Source organism: Acomys minous (assembly GCF_964271855.1).
Source record: "Acomys minous genome assembly, chromosome: 7".
NCBI classification, from domain to species: Eukaryota; Metazoa; Chordata; class Mammalia; order Rodentia; family Muridae; genus Acomys; species Acomys minous.
Genome location: NC_140488.1, coordinates 103,437,489 through 103,457,534, shown reverse-complemented (window position 1 = coordinate 103,457,534; position 20,046 = coordinate 103,437,489). Strand labels below are relative to the sequence as shown.

At 40.4% G+C, this 20,046-nt stretch overlaps 1 protein-coding gene across 4 annotated transcripts in view; it reads left to right on the top strand.

Annotated features, from left to right (window-relative positions):
• The window catches only part of PHF8 (PHD finger protein 8), an 89,102-nt gene that overhangs the window by 11,879 nt on the left and 57,177 nt on the right, over window positions 1–20,046 (top strand). For all 4 annotated transcript variants that reach the window (XM_084789296.1, XM_084789293.1, XM_084789294.1 and 1 more), the window contains exons 3-6: window positions 12,354–12,439; window positions 12,822–12,930; window positions 17,844–18,004; window positions 18,938–19,079. In XM_084789296.1, coding sequence (XP_084645422.1) covers window positions 12,354–12,439; window positions 12,822–12,930; window positions 17,844–18,004; window positions 18,938–19,079 — 498 coding nt within the window. The remainder of the gene's footprint in view (window positions 1–12,353; window positions 12,440–12,821; window positions 12,931–17,843; window positions 18,005–18,937; window positions 19,080–20,046) is intronic.

The window sequence follows — 20,046 nt, the reverse complement described above, 5'->3', positions numbered from 1 at the left end:
GAGAATGTGAAATTCATACTCATCCTTGAGTTTGAGACCTGCCTGGGGTACATGAGACCCTGTCTCCAAAAAGACAAAACAAAACTGAGAAAATTCTGGTCTAGTTAGTAAATGGTGACTTTAGAAACTTTTAGAAAACTAGTGTCTGTGTTGATGTGAATGGGAAGTGGTTTTGTTTTGAATATATATCAACACAGGATTTGCTGATTGGATTGTGAAAGAAAGAGGTCAAGAAAAACTTCATTTTGAAGAATTTTAATGTTAGTGGGACAAGAGTAATGGGATAGTGACAGAGAAGCTCACAAGAGATATAGAAAATGGCCTGTTTTGTCTGTAACATCAAGATATTTTGGAAAAAAGAAAAAAGAAAAACCAGAGAAACCCTGTCTTGAAAAACACACAAAAAGAAAAGAAAAGAGAGAAAAAGAAGATATTCTGGAATTTAGTGAGTTCTTTTAAATGGCAAATTCAGGTGCCAGGTACTGAGCAGAGAGCGCAGAAACTTCTCAGGTCCATGAAACTTGTTTAGCTTCTTTAGTACCCCTCTAAGTGCTTTCTGCCTGCAGGCAGTGTGGCCAGTGCGGGGGAACTGTGGGTGCCTTTGCTTCCGTTTTTTGTAGATAGTGTTCTAGCTGATAAAGGTTATTGCAAGAAACCGAAAATTGACTTTGTTTTTTTCTGAAATGTTTTTGGATGAAGGAAGGTAAAATATACTCTTTCCCTTCTTTATTTATGGATGAAGATATTGGCTTTCCAAGGCACAGGTTGGTGACAAGGTTTGGCTCCTTGAACATTCTCAGAGATCAGAGGCAGAGTAGATAGGAAGCCAGATAGGATCTTGAGCAAAACTAGTCAGTGCGGGGCTGGAGAGATGGCTCAGTGGTTAAGAGCGCCGCCTGCTCTCCCAAAGGTCCTGAGTTCAATTCCCAGCAACCATGTGGTGGCTCACAACCATCTATAATGTGATCTAGTGCCCTCTTCTGGCCTGCAGGTGTACACGCAGGCAGAATACTGTATATATAATAATAAATAAATTTTAAAAAAAAAAGCCGGACGTGGTGGCGCATGCCTTTAATCCCAGCACTCGGGAGGCAGAGGCAGGCGGATCGCTGTGAGTTCGAGGCCAGCCTGGTCTACAAAGTGAGTCCAGGACAGCCAAGGCTACACAGACAAACCCTGTCTCAAAAAACCAAAAAAAAAAAAAAAAAAAAAAAAACTAGTCAGTGCTCTGGCTCCTCTGATCTTTGTGTCCCACTTGGTTCCACAATACTGGATGAAGCAATGGAATGGCTGGCTTTGGTCAGGCTGTGGTGATGCACACCTTTAATCTCAGCAGTTGGGTCTCTGATTTCGAGGTCAGCCTGGACTACAGAGTAAGTTCCAGGACAGCCAGGGCTGTTGCGCAAAGAAACCCTGTCTCAAAATAGAACAAACAAACAAACGAAACAAAACAAAAACAACAAAAGACAAGTGCATGATTTGTGTTCTTGTAGCATTTGGTTCTACTATTATATTTTAGCTGCATACTTGGTTAGATATTATAGGCTCATGAAGACCAAAATTTTTATATTGTTCTGCTATGTAAATAATTTTGTAATTGCCAGCAATTTGCCAACCAAATTCATTTTCCCATCTGTTATAGGTAATGATAATTTATCATGTATTAGGCACTTGAGTACTTTAAGTTCATTGAATCCTTGTAACAACTTTATAAGGTGGTACTACTAATTTTTTTGTTTCACAGGTATAGAAACTGGGGCACAAAGAGTTTATATAAATTCCCTATATTCACACAGCTATATGTGGAAGAGGTGAAATTCAAACCCAGCTAGTCTGACTCTCCTATCTTTGCATCTTTTAATCTCTGTGTTTTAGTGTCTGAATGCTGTACTACAAAGTGTCCCTGTTTTTATTATAAAGATTAATATAGTCAAAGTCCATAGCTCAGTTTTCTTCTCAGCTGCTTTTATGTAGACTTTAAATTTACTTTCACTTAGCAATCATTGTTCGGTTTTACTTTGTAGCACTTAATGAAACTGTTCTGACACTGCCTGCCTCGTTCCCTCTAGAATGTTCATTCTATAGGTATCTGTACACCATCCATATTTATTTATGTAGTCATTTACTTAGTAAATATTTGTTGAGTGTCTACTTAATTTCAGTGCCCATGCTGTAGCAATTCTCTTCACTAAGGAAGCTGCTGAGAGCAATACAGCATTTGCTACCCTAGGTACCCGGTGATAATTATTGATAATAATTTTGGTTTATTTGCCTCCTTTGTCTGAGGAGTTATCTAGCCCATTGCAAGTTTGCTGAATTAGGCTGGATAGTAAATGAAACAAGGCTAGGAGATGGAAGATCTGAGTAGTTTTGGTGAATACCAGAATTTCTGCGTGCCAGATAGAATAAGCACAAATGGCCAATAAATGAACAGTCGGCATAGGTAGAGCTGAAATAGGTACTATGTAGCAGGAGTGTCAGCAGTAGGGAAGAGGAAGAACAATAGAGGGCATCATGGGCTGGCAGTAAGAATCCAAACGGCTTTATTTATTTATTTATTTATTTATTTATTTATTTTTGTGGTACTAAAGATCGAATACTCTTTTTTTACTGGTTTTTGTTTTTATTTTTATTTTTTCCAAGATATATATTATTTTATTAATTTGTTCTTGTTACATCTCAATGGTTATCCCATCCCTTGTCTCCTCCCATTCTTCCCTCCCTCCCATTTTCCCCTTATTCCCCTCCCCTATGACTGTTCCTGAGGGGGATTACCTCCCCCTGTATATGCTCATAGGGTATCAAGTCTCTTCTTGGTAACCTGCTGTCCTTCCTCTGAGTGCCACCAGGTCTCCCCATCCAGGGGACGTGGTCAAAGGTGAGGCACCAGAGTATGTGAGAAAGTCATATCCCACTCTCCACTCTATAAAGATCGAACACTTATGGCCTCATTCATGTTAGTCAAGTGTTCAACCTCTAAGCTACATCCCCATGCCTTTTTTAGATTAAAGGTGGCTTCCTGAGCATGTGAATGCTATTGTCACATGGAGCCCAACAGTTGAGGTTTAAAGCACTACTTCTGTTGTCCCAAAAGTCTTGCTATATTTTGCCTTTGAATTTTTGTAGTGATGTCAGTGGATTGTGTGCTGAGACCTTAGGACCTTGAGTTCTGTGGTCCTATGTCTTACTTTCTTCTTGCTTCCCTGAATAGGTTCCTGGCTAATTGCCTGGGACCTTGTCCCCAGGTGAAGAAATTCAGGGTCCAGAGCATGTATTCTGTGTACTAGGTGATGTGCCCCCCCAGGAGAGTGGGACAGAAAAAAATAAAGAAAAACCTCATACTGCCAAGCCTTGGTCTGTCATTATAGCTACTCAGGAAGCTGAGGCAGGAGAATCTCCAAAGCAGCTTAGTGAGACCCTATCTCAAGTAGGATTTTTGTTTGTTTTTTTGTTTGTTTGTTTTGAAACAGGATCTCACTATGTTTTGAAACAGCTGTCCTGGAACTCACTCTGTAGATAAGGCTGACCCTGAACTCACAGATCCACCTCCCTCCCCACTGCTAAAATTAAAGGTGCGCACCACCACACTGGGCCCATCTCAAAAAATAGAAATAGAGCTAGAGTTTTAACTCAGTGACAGAGCACTTGCCTAGCATGTATGGCCCTGGGTTTAGTCCCTAGCCACAAAACAAATACAGTAGCAACTGAAATTCATATGCATTGGTTACTTTTCTATTGCTTTGATAAAACACCATGACCATAGAAGGAAAGGTTCATTTTGGGTTTATGGTTCCAGAAGGATACAATCATCATGGGTGTGTGTGTGTGTGTGTGTGTGTGTGTGTGTGTGTGTGTGTGTGTGTCTGTGTGTGTTTGTGAGAGAGAGAGAGAGAGAGAGGGGGGGGGGGGAGGTGTGTGGAAGAAAGCACCAGGCTTAGAAACAGCAACAAGCAGAGAAAGCATATGGCTTTTGAAACCTCAGAGCCCACCACCAGTGACATACTTTCTCTAGCAAGACTACACTTCCTAAGTCTACCCAAATAGTGTAGCCAACTGTGTACTAAATATTCAGACACCTAAGAACATAGATGGCATTTCGTTCAGATCACCTCACCAAGGTAGCCCTAGAGACCACAGGAAGGAAAAAGCTCTTTTTTTGTGTTTTTCTGAGGGGGTTCTTGCTTTTCATTTACAGTGAGCATATTTATTTATATAATTGGTGCTATGTGTGAGGGATAAAAGGTAAGACCAGAGAGGCAAGGTCTTTTTAGGCCATGGTCAATCCATTCTTTAAGAAAAATAGGGAGGAACTGGAGGGATGGCTCGTCAGTTAAGAGCACTTGCTGCTGTTCCAGAGGCCCTGAGTTCAAATCCCAGCACCCAAGTCAGGCAGTTCACAACTATTTGTACCTTCAGCTCCAGGGTTTCCAACACCCTCTTCCTGCTTCCAAGGCCACTGTCCAACACATGCATGTATAAATTAAAAAAAATTAAATTAAAAAAGAAAAATAAGGATATTTGAGGGGTTTTGGGTATGAGATAGTAACATCACATTCGTGTTTTTATTTAATTAACTGATTTTTACATGTTTTTGTATGCCTGACTGTATGCATGTACATCATGTGTGCAGTGGCCTGAGGAGTCAAAAGAGGATTTTGGATCTCCTGGAACTGGAGTTTCTGGATCCTCTGCAAAAGCAGAAGGCACTCTTAATTGCTAAGCCATCTCTCTAGCCCACACTTTTCTTTTCTTTTCTTTCTTTCTTTCTTTCTTTCTTTCTTTCTTTTTTGGTTTTTCAAGACAGGTTTTCTCTGTGTAGCCTTGGTAGACTGCCTCTGGAGTGCTGGGATTAAAGGCATGCGCCACATTTTTAAAAAAATATTGTTTTGGTGTGGAAAACCATTTTGTGTGGAGACAGAGTAGAAGTTTTGAGTCTAGTTGAGTCAGCAGGATAATACTTCTAGTTAGAGATCATAACTAGAGATCATATGGTGGAGGCAGTAAGAATGACAGAGGTACACAACCGATAGAGAATTACAATATAGTGCTGATATTATAAGTTTTGTACCATGTTTAAACTGTTACCTACTCCAAAATGGGTCATTTTGAGCTGTATAAATGTAGATAGAGCTGTTTGGCTGTGAACTGTCAGGGGCAGGCAAGAAGGGATGAAAGGAAAGAATGAGAGGTTTTGTTGTTCATTAAAGGCAGTACACTTGTTTAAATAGTAATGTAAAGAGGAAAGAGAAAGAAACAGGGTGAGAAATTGAAGATACTTTAGAAAGAAGGGACCTGGATGCTAACACTGGCCTTAGGAAGAAGGAGAGAGAGCACTTCTGTTGTAACAGGAGGAAAGGATGGGTGAAGGATGTAGAGTTGGTATTAGAAATAAAATTATTTCTTGTCTGATTATTTCATTTCGGTTTTATTTCTAAGGAGGAAGTAAATCATTTGCATGGAAGAAGGGAGAGATAGTGGGATCAAAGATTTGAAGTTTACCGTGGATTATGGGAAGGAAGGAGCCAAGTGGGAAATTATAGGAGGATTATCAGGCAATATAATCTATATATTTTAGACAGTGAATTTATTTTGCCACCAGTCCAATGGCTGATCATTTTTTTCTCCAGCAGACCCAGTGGTCTGTTAGTAGGTAGTAGGACTGAGCTGCAGATAGGTTTGCAAATGTGATGAAAAGTGGGGGGTGGCAAGTGAAGAATTCTGGAATTTAAACTAGATAGTAAGTAGGTTGAAGTCAAAGAATAGCTGGATTTGGCAGGGGTTTGGTGCCACAGGCCTGTAATCCGAATGCTTGCCTATAATCCCATTATTGAGGCTGAGGCATAGGGATTGTGAGTTCAAGGTCAATTTGATACACAGTAAGACCTTCTCTGAAAACAAAGCATAAAGTTAAAAAAAGCTAGGCGTGGTGGTGTATACCTTTAATCCCAGCCAGCACTCGGGAGGCAGAGACAGTCAGATTGCTGTGAGTTAGAAACCAGCCTGGTATATAAAGCAAGTCCAGGATAGCCAAGACTGTTTCAAAAAACCAAAGCAAAATAAAACAAAACAAAAATCCCAGTTAAAAAAAGAATACACAGGCTGGGTGATGGTGGCACACGCCTTTAATCCCAGCACTCAGGAGGCAGAGGCAGGCGGATTGTTGTGAGTTTGAGGCCAGCCTGGTCTACAGAGAAACCCTGTCTCAAAAAAAAAAAAAAAAACCACTTGGTGTGGTTTGCCGGCACAGACCTTTAATCCTAGTGCCTAGGAGGCAGAGGCAGGCGGATCTCTCTGAGTCACTCCAGGCCAGCCAGGATTACACGGTGAGACCTAGTTTCAAACACCAACGACACAGAGTAAACAAAGAATTGGTGAGCGCAAAGAACAGCTTGATGGATATACTTATGGTCAAAGAAATGGCACATGCGTTTCGTATTCCACTAGTGAATCGATTGCTGGACAGAGTCTAGGGGTGCTCATGAGAGTAGCTGAAGTGAGAGCAGAGGTAACTGTCTGAAGGTGATGAGGTCAAAGGAAGCTGGGTCCCCATGTTACTGCTGATACCATGTAGAATGTTGAAAAGACTTGGTGTGGAGAAAACTCTGTGCGCAGGTTCTTCAGTGAGTGAAGGGATGTGTCGGGGAGAAGGGTAACTGGAGGTAATGAGGAGCAGGATGTGGCTGCATGGTATGAAGATCAAAGAGGAACGAGTCACCTCACACAAAGCCTGATGGTTAACATCAGTTGTTAACTTGATGAAATCTAGACTTTGTGGGAGTTAGGACTTCAAGCATGCCTGTGGGGAATATGTTGATTATATTTTAACTGAGGTGGGAAGATCTGCCCACTTTTCTGGACTGTATAAACAGAAAAGTAAGTGAACCAAATCAGACTTTGATTACCTTCTGTTTCCTGGCTGGATGCTATGTGACCAGGTGTTTCAGGTGCCTGCTTTCTTGACTTTCCTACTGGGATATACTTTCTGAACTGTGAGCTATGAGCTAAAACACCTCTGTCCTTAAGTTGCTTTTGTTCATACATTCTATCACAGCAGCAGAAAGAAACTAAGGCGTAAAGGTAAAGATAATCTCCACTTGTCACTGGAGAGTTAAAAGAGGCATCTACTGAGCTTTCCTGAGTTGTCAACGAGGCTTCCATCTGATAGAACTCTTGTCTTTTTTTTTTTTTTTTTTTGTCTCGATACAGGGTCTCTCTGTGTAGCCCTGGCTGTCCCGGACTCCCTTTGTAGACCAGGCTGCCATCTGATAGAACTCTTAACACAGTGCTCCTTAGACTCTGTGGCAAAGAACTAGGGCATACTTTACTTTATTTCAAGTCCATAATGAACCAATTATTTTATAAAATAAAAAGAATGACTAGAAAAATGTGAACAGAAAGCAATATAACAAACCCTAATTTTTCACTATTAGATTCAATGGCTATTAAAACAGATTGCTGAGAAATGATGTCTGTTCTCATTTTCTGTACTTACCATAAACCTGTGGTCCACAGTTCGCAGATTAGTATTAGTCTATGGATTATACCAATAGTTCTCAATATTCCTAATGTGACCCTTAGTTCCTCATGTTGTGGTGGCCCCTCAACCATAAAATTATTTTTGCTGCTACTTCATGACTGTAATTTTGCTGCTGTTGTGAATCATAATATAAATGTGTGATATGTGGGACATCTGCTATGTGACTCCTGTGGGGGTAGTGACCCACATGTTGAGAACCACTGATTCACTTTTTCCCCTTTAGGTTTTTTGAGACAGGGTTTCTCTGTGTAGCCTTGGTTGTCCTGGACTTGCTTTGTAGACCAGGCTGGCCTCAAACTCAAAAAGATCTGCCTGCCTCTGCCTCCTGAGTGCTGGGATTACAGGTGTGTGCCGCTCTGCACCTGGCTACTGGATTATACTTTGACTAGCATTGGTATGGAGAAAATAGTTTCCTTGTAGAAAAACTGTATTTAGTTAAATTTGGAAAGTAAAAAGGGGGGGTCTTTTTTGTATTGTTTTGTTTTTAGACAGAGTTTCATCTAGCCAAAGCTGGCTGTAAGCTCCTGGTCCCGTTTCCATCTCTGAAGTTCTGAGATTACAGGTGTATTAGTTATTTTTCTGTTCCTGTGATAAAACACTATGACCAAAGTAATTTATAAAGGAAGTATTGAATTGGGCCTGATAGCTTTAGACAGTTAGCTTCCATGATGGGAGAGAGAAGGCATGGCAGCAGAAACGACTGAGAGCTCACATCTTGAGCCTTAAGCAGAAAGCGGATGGTAGGAGTCTGTTGAAACCTCAAAATGCTCCCAGTGACATCTTCTCCAACAAGGTCACATCTCATGCTTCCCAAATAGGTCCACCAACTGGGGACCAAGTATCCATACATATGAGGGTCATTCTTATTCAAACCACCAAGCACACATGTACCACCTTGTCTAGGAAGTGTTTCTTCTTTCTTTCTTTCTTTTTTTCTTTTCTTTTCTTTTCTTTTTCTTTTTCTTTTTTTGAGACAGGATTTCTTTGTGTAGCCTTGGCTACTCACTTTGTAGACCAAGCTGGCCCGGAACTCAGAGAACCACCTACCTCTGCCTCCTGCATGCTTAGATTATAGGTGTGTGCCACCGTGACTGGCTAGCAAGTGGGTGTTTTTTGGTTTTTTTTGTCTTTCATTTTTTAATCTTTTTTGAGACAGGGTTTCTCTGTGTAGCCTTGGCTGTCTTGGACTCGCTTTGTAGACCAGGCTAGCCTCGAACTCACAGAGATCCATCTGCCTCTGCCTCCCGAGTGTTGGGATTACAGGCATGCGCCACCAGTCCTGGCTTAAAGTATGAACTTTATATTTTGTCTTTTTTTTTTTTTCCAGAGCTGAGGACCGATCCCAGGGTCTTGCACTTGCTAGGCAAGCACTCTACCACTGAGCTAAATCCCCAACCCTGGCAAGTGTTTCTTTGGGGGTTGGTTGTTTGGTTTTGGTTTTTAGTTTTTCGAGACAGGGTTTCTCTGTTGTAGCCTTGGCTGTCCTGGACTCACTTTGTTGTCCAGGTTGGCCTCAAACTCAGAGATCTGCCTACCTTTACCTCACAAGTGCTGGGATTAATGGCATTCTCCACCACTGCCTGGCTGGCAAGTGTTTATTGAAGGGGAAGCTAGAACAGTTTATCATGGGATAGAATAAAAAGTTGAGAGAGTAGAGAGGCAGTGGCTATTTTTGGTAGAAAAGGCATATACCTATATGTGATAAAGTTCAGGAATGACGACAACAAAGTTCTCTTTTTGGGAAATGTAACAGGGGTGTGGGACATAAAACTTGTATTTTATGGAATTGAGTTAGTGCCTCAAGGTCTAAACAATAGATTTATAGGTTTAGACTAGGTGTGGTGATATAGGCCAGTAATTTTGCCATCCAGGAAACCAAGGTAAGTTTGAATCTAGATTGTGCTTTGTAGTCAGACCCTATCTCAAAAAACAAAGAACAAAAACAAAAGGCTTTAGGCAAGTAAAGGGTGACCTTTGAATTTGGCAAAAAGTAATATTAAGTATTATTTATTTATTGTTTACTCTGTGCCAGTTTCTGTGTTCATTGTGGTATGAACTTGATGTACATTAACTGCTTTGAATCCTCTAAACTCTGCAAAGTTGATGCTGATGTCCTGATTTCTTTCTTTTTCTTTTTTCTTTCTTGTTTTTTGTTTTATTTTGTTTTTGTTTTTCAAGACAGGGTTTCTCTGTGTAGACTTGGGTGTCCTGAACTCACTTTGTAGACCAAGCTGGCCTCGAACCCATAGCGATCTGCCTGCCTCTGCCTTCCAAGTGCTGGGATTAAAGGCGTGTGCCACCACCGCCCAGTTTTTTTTCTTGGTTTTTGAGACAAGGTTTCTCTGTGTAGCCTTGGCTGTCCTAAACTTGCTTTGTAGACCAGGCTGGCCTGGAACTCACAGTGATCCACCTGCCTCTTCCTCCCGAGTGCTGGGATTAAAGGCCTGCACCACCATGCCCGGCTATGTCCTGATTTCTTGATGTGCAACAGGTTTCTAGACATAGAGTTATTGGAAAGATGAAGGTAAGGGAGGAACTTGATTTCTGGAAATTTATCATCATGATCTTGGATGAAACAATTTGAGCTCTACCATATTTTTATGTACCTTGTTGTATATGGTTGATGAAAGATTTTTTTTTTTTGAGACAGGCTTTCTTTCTCTGTTACACAGAGCCCTGGCTGTTATGGACCCTCTTTGTAGACCAGGCTGGCCTCAAACTCAGATCCATTTGCCTCTGCCTCTGAAGTGCTGGGATTAAAGGCGTGTCCCACCAAGCCTGGCTGATGAAAGATTCCTTTTATTACAAAAGTTTTATTACAGTGTACCATAGGCTCCAGGATAACACTTTATTCTAGTAATGGAGTGGCAAAGATGTCACAGCAGGGAATCCAGATGTTTAAAAGGTTTCAGGATAAAACTTCATTCTAGCTGTAGATGGCAAAGCTGTTATGGCAGGGAATCCAGATGTTTAAATAGGAATGGAAGAGGGTCACCATCACCTCAGATATAAGGAACAGCTTACTCATTGCCAGATTCTTCATTTCCACCTGTGGCCACCTGTGTTCCTCTTTCTATTTCTGCTTGAAAGCCCTATCTTCCTCGCCCATCTCTTTGGCCTGCTTCTTGGGCTATTTCAAGGACTTTTTGCTGCTTTCGCCTGATGAAAAAAAATTTTTTCCCCAGAGCTGAGGACCGAACCCAGGGCCTTGTGTTTGCTGGGAAAGTGCTCTACCACTGAGCTAAATCCCCAACCCCCGATGAAATATTTTTAAAGCATTTAACTAGCTTGAGTGATAGCTCAGTGGTTAAGAACACTGACTATTCTTCCAGAGGACCTGGGTTCAAGTCCAAGCACCCACGTGGTAACTCACAACTGTCTTAACTTCAGTTCCAGGGGATCTGACACCTTCACACAGACATATATGCAGGCGCAACACCAATTTACATAAAATAAAAATAAATTACTTTAGTTCCAGCATTTGGGAAGCAGAGACAGGCAGATCCCTGGGCTTGAGGCTGACCTAATTTTAAAAGTGAGACTAGGACAGCCAAGGCTACACAGAGAAACCCTGTCTTGAATAACCAGAAAGAAAAAGCATTTAACCATAACCAGAAATTATTTGAAGGATTCTTGTCACCTTTCTTGGTGAAGGAAGGCATTAACATTACTGCTTTGAATACATGCACACAAAATTAAATCTAAGTGAGGATCCAAAAATGATTCTTCACTTATAACTATTATTGGCTGTAAAGTATTTCTAGTAATTTTATTTAATAAAATGTCAGTAAAGTTCTAACTATGTTGAAATAGTATTTTGGGTATGTTAGACAAAATAGAATATCATTAAAATACAACCTGTTTTTTAAAATTTTTTTGTGTGCTTTGAGATATGTTTTTCCTATATAGTTGCAGGGTGGTCTATACTTGAGGATAGCTTGAAATACATAGCAATCCTCCTGCACCCATTTTCTAGAATGCTGGGATTAGAAGTATGGACTAGAACATTTGGCTCTTTTTTACCTTTTTTCTTTTTGTTTTTTGGCTTTTTGGTTTTGTTTTGTTGTTTTGTTGAGACAGGATAGCTCTGGTTATCCTGGGACTCACTCTGTAGACCAGGCTGGCCTCAAACTCAGAGTTCTGCTTGTCTTTACCTCGCAAGTGCTGGGATTAAAGGCATGTGCCACTTATGCTCTGCCCCTCTTTTTAACTTTGAGATGTGACTATTTGGAACATTTAAAATTGCTTGTTTAGTTAATGTATTTCTGCTTATTCACATACTGATGCTATAGTCTCAATTTTGACTGTTCTGAATCCTAATGAAGTTTTGTCATAGTCTTTTTAAACCAGAAGAATTTTTCATTGATGAAAATGTTTTGTAATCTGTATAATATTATGATAGCCACTAACTACATGTGGCTAGTGAAATATAGCTAGTGTGATAGAGGAACTACATTTAAATTTTATTTAACTTAATTTTTAAAAATTAATTTTATGTATATGAGTGTTTTGCCCACATGTCTGTCTGTCTGTGCACTATGTGCTGGTGTTGGTGGAGGCCAGGAGAGGGAACCAGATCCTCTCGAACTAGGGATAGAGAGGATTATGGGTCACCTCTGGGTGCTTGGACTCAAACCCAGGTTCTCTGAAAGAGTAGCTAGTGCTCTTAACTGCTAAGCCATCTATCCAGCCCTCAAATTTACTTAATTTTAATTGATATAATTATAAATGGCCACGTGTACTATACAGCACTTTATAGATCTAGAACTAGAAAAAAAGTCTTATAAACTTTGGCAATTGTTTTTTTCTTTTTTAGTTGTGTTGGCGTTGAGGAGGAGAAGGCTGCCGATATCGATCTATACCACTGCCCCAACTGTGAGGTCTTACATGGACCCTCCATTAGTAAGTAGATTTTATGGTTATCAGCAGGAAGTTATCAAGGGGAAAAACAAAACAAAGTTAGCTTTGGAGAGCAATTGCCTTCGCCTACGTCCCTCAGATGTGACTTCCTTAGGAAACAGTAAAAGCCTGTAGCTATTGCACTGCGAGGGCAGAAGTGCATGGCGTTATCTTTCTCCCATTTTAGCAACTGCCTAGAGGAAGCACACTCTTCTTGACCAGGAACTTCCCTGAGTGTAAGAGAGTCTCTTTAACTCTAGATGCTCCCTGGGGTTTTAGATTAGAAAAACCTATAGAAGAACCTATTGAGTATTGAAACCTTTGTTCTTGGAATCTTAACTCCTGGCCATTCTAATACATGGCCTCTTGTCCTTTTCTGGTATAGTGAAAAAACGCCGTGGATCTTCCAAAGGACATGATACTCACAAGGGGAAACCAGTGAAGACTGGGAGCTCTATGTTTATTCGTGAATTACGGGGTAGGACTTTTGACAGGTAAGGACCCTTTGTCCAGAGAAATGCTAAGCATTGAGGCTATGGGAAGCTAGACACATTTCCTTTCAGTTTTTCCACTGGCTGTGCCATTAGGTACCTCCCTCATGTCTGCATATCTTCTGGGTCCTGCAAACGCTCCTCTGGAGTAAGAACTTCTGTTTTGGTCAGTTTCTAAGTAACAGTGGCCAGAGTTTCACTTGATGTTTAGAGTACATTTTGACCTATTTGCAAAACTCTGCAGTAGTTGGGAAGCAACATTTGTTTTAGTCAACTTATAAGCATCTGAGGAATGCTAGAATTGGAAGGATTCTTTTTGTTTCTCTTTGTGTATATTAATTATTACATAATAATGGGTTTCATTATGACACATCCATGTATGTTATAAACTGTACTTTGATCATAGCCACCTATTCTATGACCCTTTCTTATTTCCTCCCCTTTCCTCATCCATATTTATAACAGTTTCCCATTTAATGTCTGGAAGAAATTTTTATGATCAGCAAATTTAATTATCTTATAGAAGAAAGGAAACTTTTTTTGGTTTTTGGAGACAAGGTCTCTCTGTGTAGCTTTGACTGTCCTGGACTCACTTTGTAGACCAGGCTGGCCTCGAACTCACAGCAATCCACCTGCCTCTGCCTCCTGAGTGCTGGGATTAAAGATGTACGCCCCCACACCCAACTGAGAGGAAACTTTAAAACTAAAATATTGGGCTGGAGAGATAGCTCAGAGGTTAAGAGCACTATCTGTTCTTCCAGAGGTCCTGAGTTCAATTTCCAGCAACCACATGGTGGCTCACAGCCATCTATAATGTGATCTGATGCCCTCTCTGGCCTGCACGTGCACATACAGGCAGAGCACTGTATATGTAGTAAATAAATCTTAAAAAAAAAAAAAACTAAAAACAAATTGAGCTATCCTGTTTTTCTCTTTGAATCAAAAAGGATGCTTTTTTCTTTCCATTTAACCTGGATTTATGAAAAATAAATTACACTTGGGAGGCAGAGGCAGGCAGATGTCTGTGAGTTTAAAGCCAGCCTGTTCTATAAAGTGATTCTAGGACAGCCAAGACTGTACCGAGAAACCCTATCTCGAAATAGAAAGAAAGAAAGAACGAACGAACTGTATGAATTGAACAAAATTAGCTGGCGCCATAGTTTGAGCAGGCACCAGCTAATTTTGTTCAATTCATACAGTACTTTATTTATTTATTTTTGGTGGCACTCAGAGGAAGGACAGCAGGCTACCAAGAAGAGACTTGATGCCCTATGAGCATATACAGGGGAGGAGGTCCCCCTCAGTCACAGTCATAGGGGAGGGGAGTAAGGGGAAAATGGGAGGGAGGGAGGAATGGGAGGATACAAGTGATGGGATAACAATTGAGATATAATATGAATAAATTAATAAAACATATTTTTAAAAAAGAATTGAACAAAATTAATAATTGGAAATTAAAGAATAAATAAATATTTTATTTTACATTCATTGAACTGTTTTCAGGTTTCCTGTACTTCAAGTATTATTTAGATTGTTTTTCCAATGTATTGATTTTTTAAAAAGGCTGTCAGTCTCCTTTCTGCCTCAGACTCCTTAGATCCCTTCTTCTATCTGTGTCAGCTAATTTCTTTTACATGTTTTCAAAAATAGTCTTTGTATCCACATACATGTGTTTGTGTGTCCTGTTTCATTTTTTGACACAAATGGAAGCCCTATATTTTGTGCATTAATTTTTCATTGAAACCTAATTTGTATGTCTTCTAAATCAATCTACAATAGCATATACAGGTGGTTCTTTACTCCCCTTTATGGTAATTTACTATTTTGTTGGATGGATATACATTTTATTTAGCTAGTCCTCCATTGATGGGCATTTAAATTGATTTCAGCATTTTGCTATTATTAAGAAAACTTAAAAAAAAAAAAAAGAAAACTTCTGCAGCCAATATCTTTTTTCAGTGATGAGCATTGAACCTAGGCCTCATGCATGCTAGGCAAGAACTCTAACACTGGGCTAAATTTGCAGCCTCAGTGAATATCTCTGTACTTAAGGTTTTGCATGTGACAAGTATAGGTGTAGATTTAACTGTGTAAAAGTGAAATTGTTAGGTCAAAAAGGATATGCCTTAAGAATCTGTAAATGTTGTAAATTATTTGCATAAAGGTTGTATAATTTCACATACAGACATTTTGTCAAGGCTCTGATTTTTCTATATCCTGGCCAATAATTTTTTTAGTATTAAGCTTTTTGTTTCTGTGTTTTGAGACACGGTTTCTCTGTTACACACAGAACTCTGGCTGTCCTGGACTCTTTGTAGATCAGGATGGCCTTAAACTCACAGTAATCTTCCTGCCTTTTCGAGTGCTGGCATTAAAGGCGTGTGCCACCATGCCTGGCCTTATTAAACTTTTTGTTCTAATAAAAATTTAGTGAAATCTTTTTATTTTAACTTTTATTACCTTAATTATGAAAGAGATTGATTTTTGTATATTTATGAGTCATCTTTATTGATAGTTTTCTCTTTTCTATAGCATTTTTCATATTTTTATTGAGAAAAAATTTTCATGCAACACCTTCTGATCATGTTTCTCTCTCCCAACTTCTCCTAAATCCTCTCCACCTATTAAACTCTGCTCGCTCTCGCTCTCTCTCTCTCTCTCTCTCTCTCTCTCTCTCTCTCTCTCTCGCTCTCTCGCTCTCTCTCTCTCTTTCTCTCTCTTTCTGTAATACACACACACCTCACAAAAACATTCAAAACAATATGAAACAGAAGTCTACAAAAATACATCTCAGTTTATTTGTGTTGGCCATCTACTATTGGGCATGGAGCCTCCTACCCTTTAGCTGGTTAATAAGCTGGTGGTGGCCTATGCTTTTAATACCAGCAGAGGCAGAGACAGGTGATTTCTGTGAGTTCAAGGCCAGACTGGTGTACAGAGTTCCAGGGCAGCTAGGGCTACTTGGAGAAATCCTGTCTTGAAAACACAAGGAAAAAAAGTGTGGTTACAGCAAGACTCCATTGGAGAAAACTAGCTGGTTTTTGGTTTGGTTTGGTTTGATTTGGTTTGGTTTTTTGAGACAGGGTCTCTCTGTGTAGCCTTGGCTATTCTGGACTCGCTTTGTAGACCAGGCTGGCCTCAAACTTACAGAGATCCACCTGTCTTTGCCTCCTGAGTGCTGGGATTGAAGGCATGAGCCACCATGCCCAGCCCAAAACTACCTGATTTTTAACAGCTTTCCTTGCAGACAATTTTAGTTTTTTTGGTTGTTTTTTTGTTTTGTTTTGTTTTTTTTCCGAGACATGGCTCTTCTCTGTGTATTCTTGACCATCCTGGACACGTTTTGTAGACCAGGCTGGCCTCGAACTCACAGATATCTGTCTGCCTCTGCCTCCTGAGTGCTGGGATTACAGGTTTGCACCACCACACCAACTTAATTTTATTTTTTAATGCAGATCAATTTATTATCTCTTGTCTCTTCCATGTTTTCTTTTTCTTTTTAAAAAATATTTATTTCTTTATTATTATGTAGTGTTCTGCCTGCATGTGCACCTATAGGCCAGAAGAGGGCACCTGATCTCATTACAGATGGTTGTGAACCACCAATGAGGTTGCTGAGAATTGAACTCAGGACATCTGGAAGAGCAGGTGGTGCTCTTAACGATTGAGCCATCTCTCCAGCCCCTCATGTTTTCTTTTTCTTGTACCATTGTGGCATTACTTTTGTAGTTTAATTTTGGGGCTATAAAGAGTGAAACTGTTAGCTTAATATCTTTGTTCAATACAACTCATTTTTCTTTTCTTCATGGCCTATTTTCTTTTTTTGGTTCTCGAGGTTGAAACCATGGACTCATTGCAAGCTAAGCAAATACTCTGTGTAGGCTAACTTTTCCAAATCTCCTTTATTTGGGGTTCTTTAATGTTTATACCTCCCTTCCAACCCACCTACCCTAGATAGGAGAGAAAATAGGTTAATGGGAACAGGGGAAGTAGACATTGTTGAATTCAGTTCCTGGGAATGATTCCCCTGGTATAGACAGCAGGATTTCAGCAGACCAGCAATTCCACCAAAGTTGCTGCTGTAATCTGGAACAGCAGCTGGAACCTGGAGCCCTGAAGCTTTCACTGGAGTGGTTCTCTCTAGGAGTGTCTCAGAGTAAAGAGATGAACAGCCAAACAATACCAAGAACCTAAACAGCCCCAGCCTCCTGTTGTGGGCTCATATATATATATATAACTCCTCTCAGAGTCTGTACAAGGATGTTTTTCAGCTGGCAAAAACCAAGCCCCTCCCCCATAAAGTGTTTTGACTTCTAAGTGGATAAACATCACCTGCTCTCTCACAAGTCTGTTCCCCATCCCATACTTGGGATCAAAACAAAAACATGTTGACATCCACTACAACTCTGGCACTCATTTATACCTCCATGTAGCTACTTTCTTTTCTCCTTCATAACTAGGAAAGGGAAAGCATATGATCAAAATATTGTATGAAATTTTTTAAAAAGCATTCTCATAAGTGCATGTATTGAGAAAGTGGTTGTAAATACTGCTTTTTTAAAAACTCAGTCTTTGCTCTCTCTTCACTAACATTTTAAATTGGATGTTGCTATTTTGGGTTAGAACAAATGAGTCAAAATTGTTAGTTATATCTTTTCTTAGGTAAGCTATTGACTAATTTCCTTTGTTATTCAGAGAAGAGCAGCCTGTTCACCATGTATTCCCCACCTCCGTCAGTGACCTTGTCTCCTGCTTTGGAGAGGTCATTTCCCCCCTGATATATGAGGTTCATGCCATTAATTGTCAACCCATATAAGACTCCCTCAGGAAAACTACACGCCCTTGAGTGAGAGGCCATTAAGGCCTTTAGTGAGCAAAATCTCAAGGTCAGGTTTTCTCTCCTGTGGCCCACACAGCTCAGATGAAGTGATTCTGAAGCCCACTGGAAGTCAGCTGACGGTGGAATTCCTGGAAGAGAACAGCTTCAGTGTGCCCATCCTCGTCTTGAAGAAGGATGGATTGGGGATGACGCTGCCCTCTCCATCATTCACTGTGAGGGATGTAGAACACTATGTTGGTAAGACACAAAGACTCTCTTAACTGTAACATTAACTCTTCCTATCAAGACTGGAGTCACGCTTGGCATAGTGGCATATACTACCTTTAATCCTAGCACCCAGAAAGCAGAGGCAGTCAGATCTCTGTTAGCTTCAGGCCAGCTTGGTCTACATAGTGAATTCCAGGATAGCTAAGGCTAACATAGTCAGACCCTGTCTTTAAAAAAAAAAAAAAACAGACAAAAGAGCAGAGTCACTTTTCTAATCTACATTTTTATATTTGCTTTCTAGCCATCTTGGGGCTATGATGTGAAGTGCCTTGCCCAGAGCCATTCTTTGGCAAGGCAAGAGACAAAATACTAGTCTTTTTTTTCCTTTTTATTTTTGTGTGTGTTTAATGACAATATTTATGTTATTCTTTCTCTTCTTTCTTTTCTTTTGATTTTTTGAGACAGTGTTTCTCTGTGTAGCCTTGGCTGCCCTGGACTCACTCTGTAGACCAGGCTGGCCTTGAACTCACAGCAATCCACCTGCCTCTGCCTCCCGAGTGCTGGGATTAAAGGCGTGCGCCATCATGCCCGGCTCTTTCTCTTCTTTCTTAATAGACCACACAAAATTAGGTTGAGCCCCTTTAACCTGGCAAATTTCAGGGACCATGGTCTCTAACACCTGTTTTTATATCGCTAGAGCATAAGTTTGGGGGGGGGGGGGAGAGTGGAAGAGAAGAAGAAGCAGATCTATGGCAGTAGAGACGATGTGAGAGTTTCTTTCAGGTAGCTCCTCCACAGCCCTAACAGGCCCCCATCCAGATCTGGAGCTGGTGTGATAAATTCCTGCTCTCTGCCCTGAACATACAGTCTCTCAAGACAGCATTCCTGAGTATGAGGCCATACTAGATGCTGGTAGGAGAACAAGATACAGAACTTGGTACAGAACTCATTTCTTCACTTCAGGTTCTGACAAAGAGATTGATGTGATCGATGTGGCCCGCCAGGCTGACTGCAAGATGAAACTCGGTGATTTTGTGAAATATTATTACAGTGGGAAGAGGGAGAAAGTCCTCAACGTCATTAGTTTGGAATTCTCTGATACCAGGTAGGAGGGGAAAGGTAGCAAAAAAGCCTGACAGTGTGTCTAAAACATGCAGATATACTTGAATTTATATTTTACTTTGCTTCCTTCTTTCTTTAGTGCTTTTGTTTCTTCTTTGGAGTGGGGAGGTGGCTTATGCGTTGTAGGGTAGTGGTTCAACAGTTTCTTTTCCAGTTTCTAATGGTAGCTAGATTGTATAGTATCTGTTTTGCTTAGTTTGTCTCCTTTGTCCTAGAGCATCTTTCTTTGACCATGTCCTAGTATTTGTATATTTATTTCCTAAGTGAAGAATAAGTCCTTAGTCTCTGCAAAGAGATTCTAAACTTAATCATAAGTAGTTTTTCTAAGGATAAGTTGGCTACATTTAAAAGGGAGAGGTTATAATCTGTAAAATCCTGGCTGGCTGGGGGTGGTGATTCACAACTTTAATCCCAGCACTCGGGAGGCAGAGACAGGTGGATTGCTGTGAGTTCAAGGCCAGCCTGGGCTACACAGAGAAACCCTGTCTCAAAAAAAAAAACAAAAAAAGTAAAAAATAAAAGTAAAGATCCTAAAGGTATTTAGAAACTATAGTTTCTTTATATATCACTTAATCCAGAAAACCTGTGAGATAGCTAGCAGACATGCAGAAAAGGGAGAAAAGAAAACTGGAACAACAAAAAAGTGGGGGACTAGGATGCATAATGGGTAGGTACTATACGCGCACGAATGCTTTTTTGTTGTTGTTGTTGTTGTTGTTTAAATTGTTGGTGGAGATGAGCTGCAGAGATTTCATTGAATTTTTGGAAAGTCAAAACAAAGAGGAGCAGGGTGTGGTGGCGCACGCCTTTAGTCCCAGCACTTGGGAGGCAGAGGCAGGTGGATCGCTGTGAGTTTGAGGCCAGCCTGGTCTACAAAGGGAGTCTAGTACAGCCAAGACTACACAGAGAAACCCTGTCTCGAAAAACAAAACAAAACAAAAACAACAACA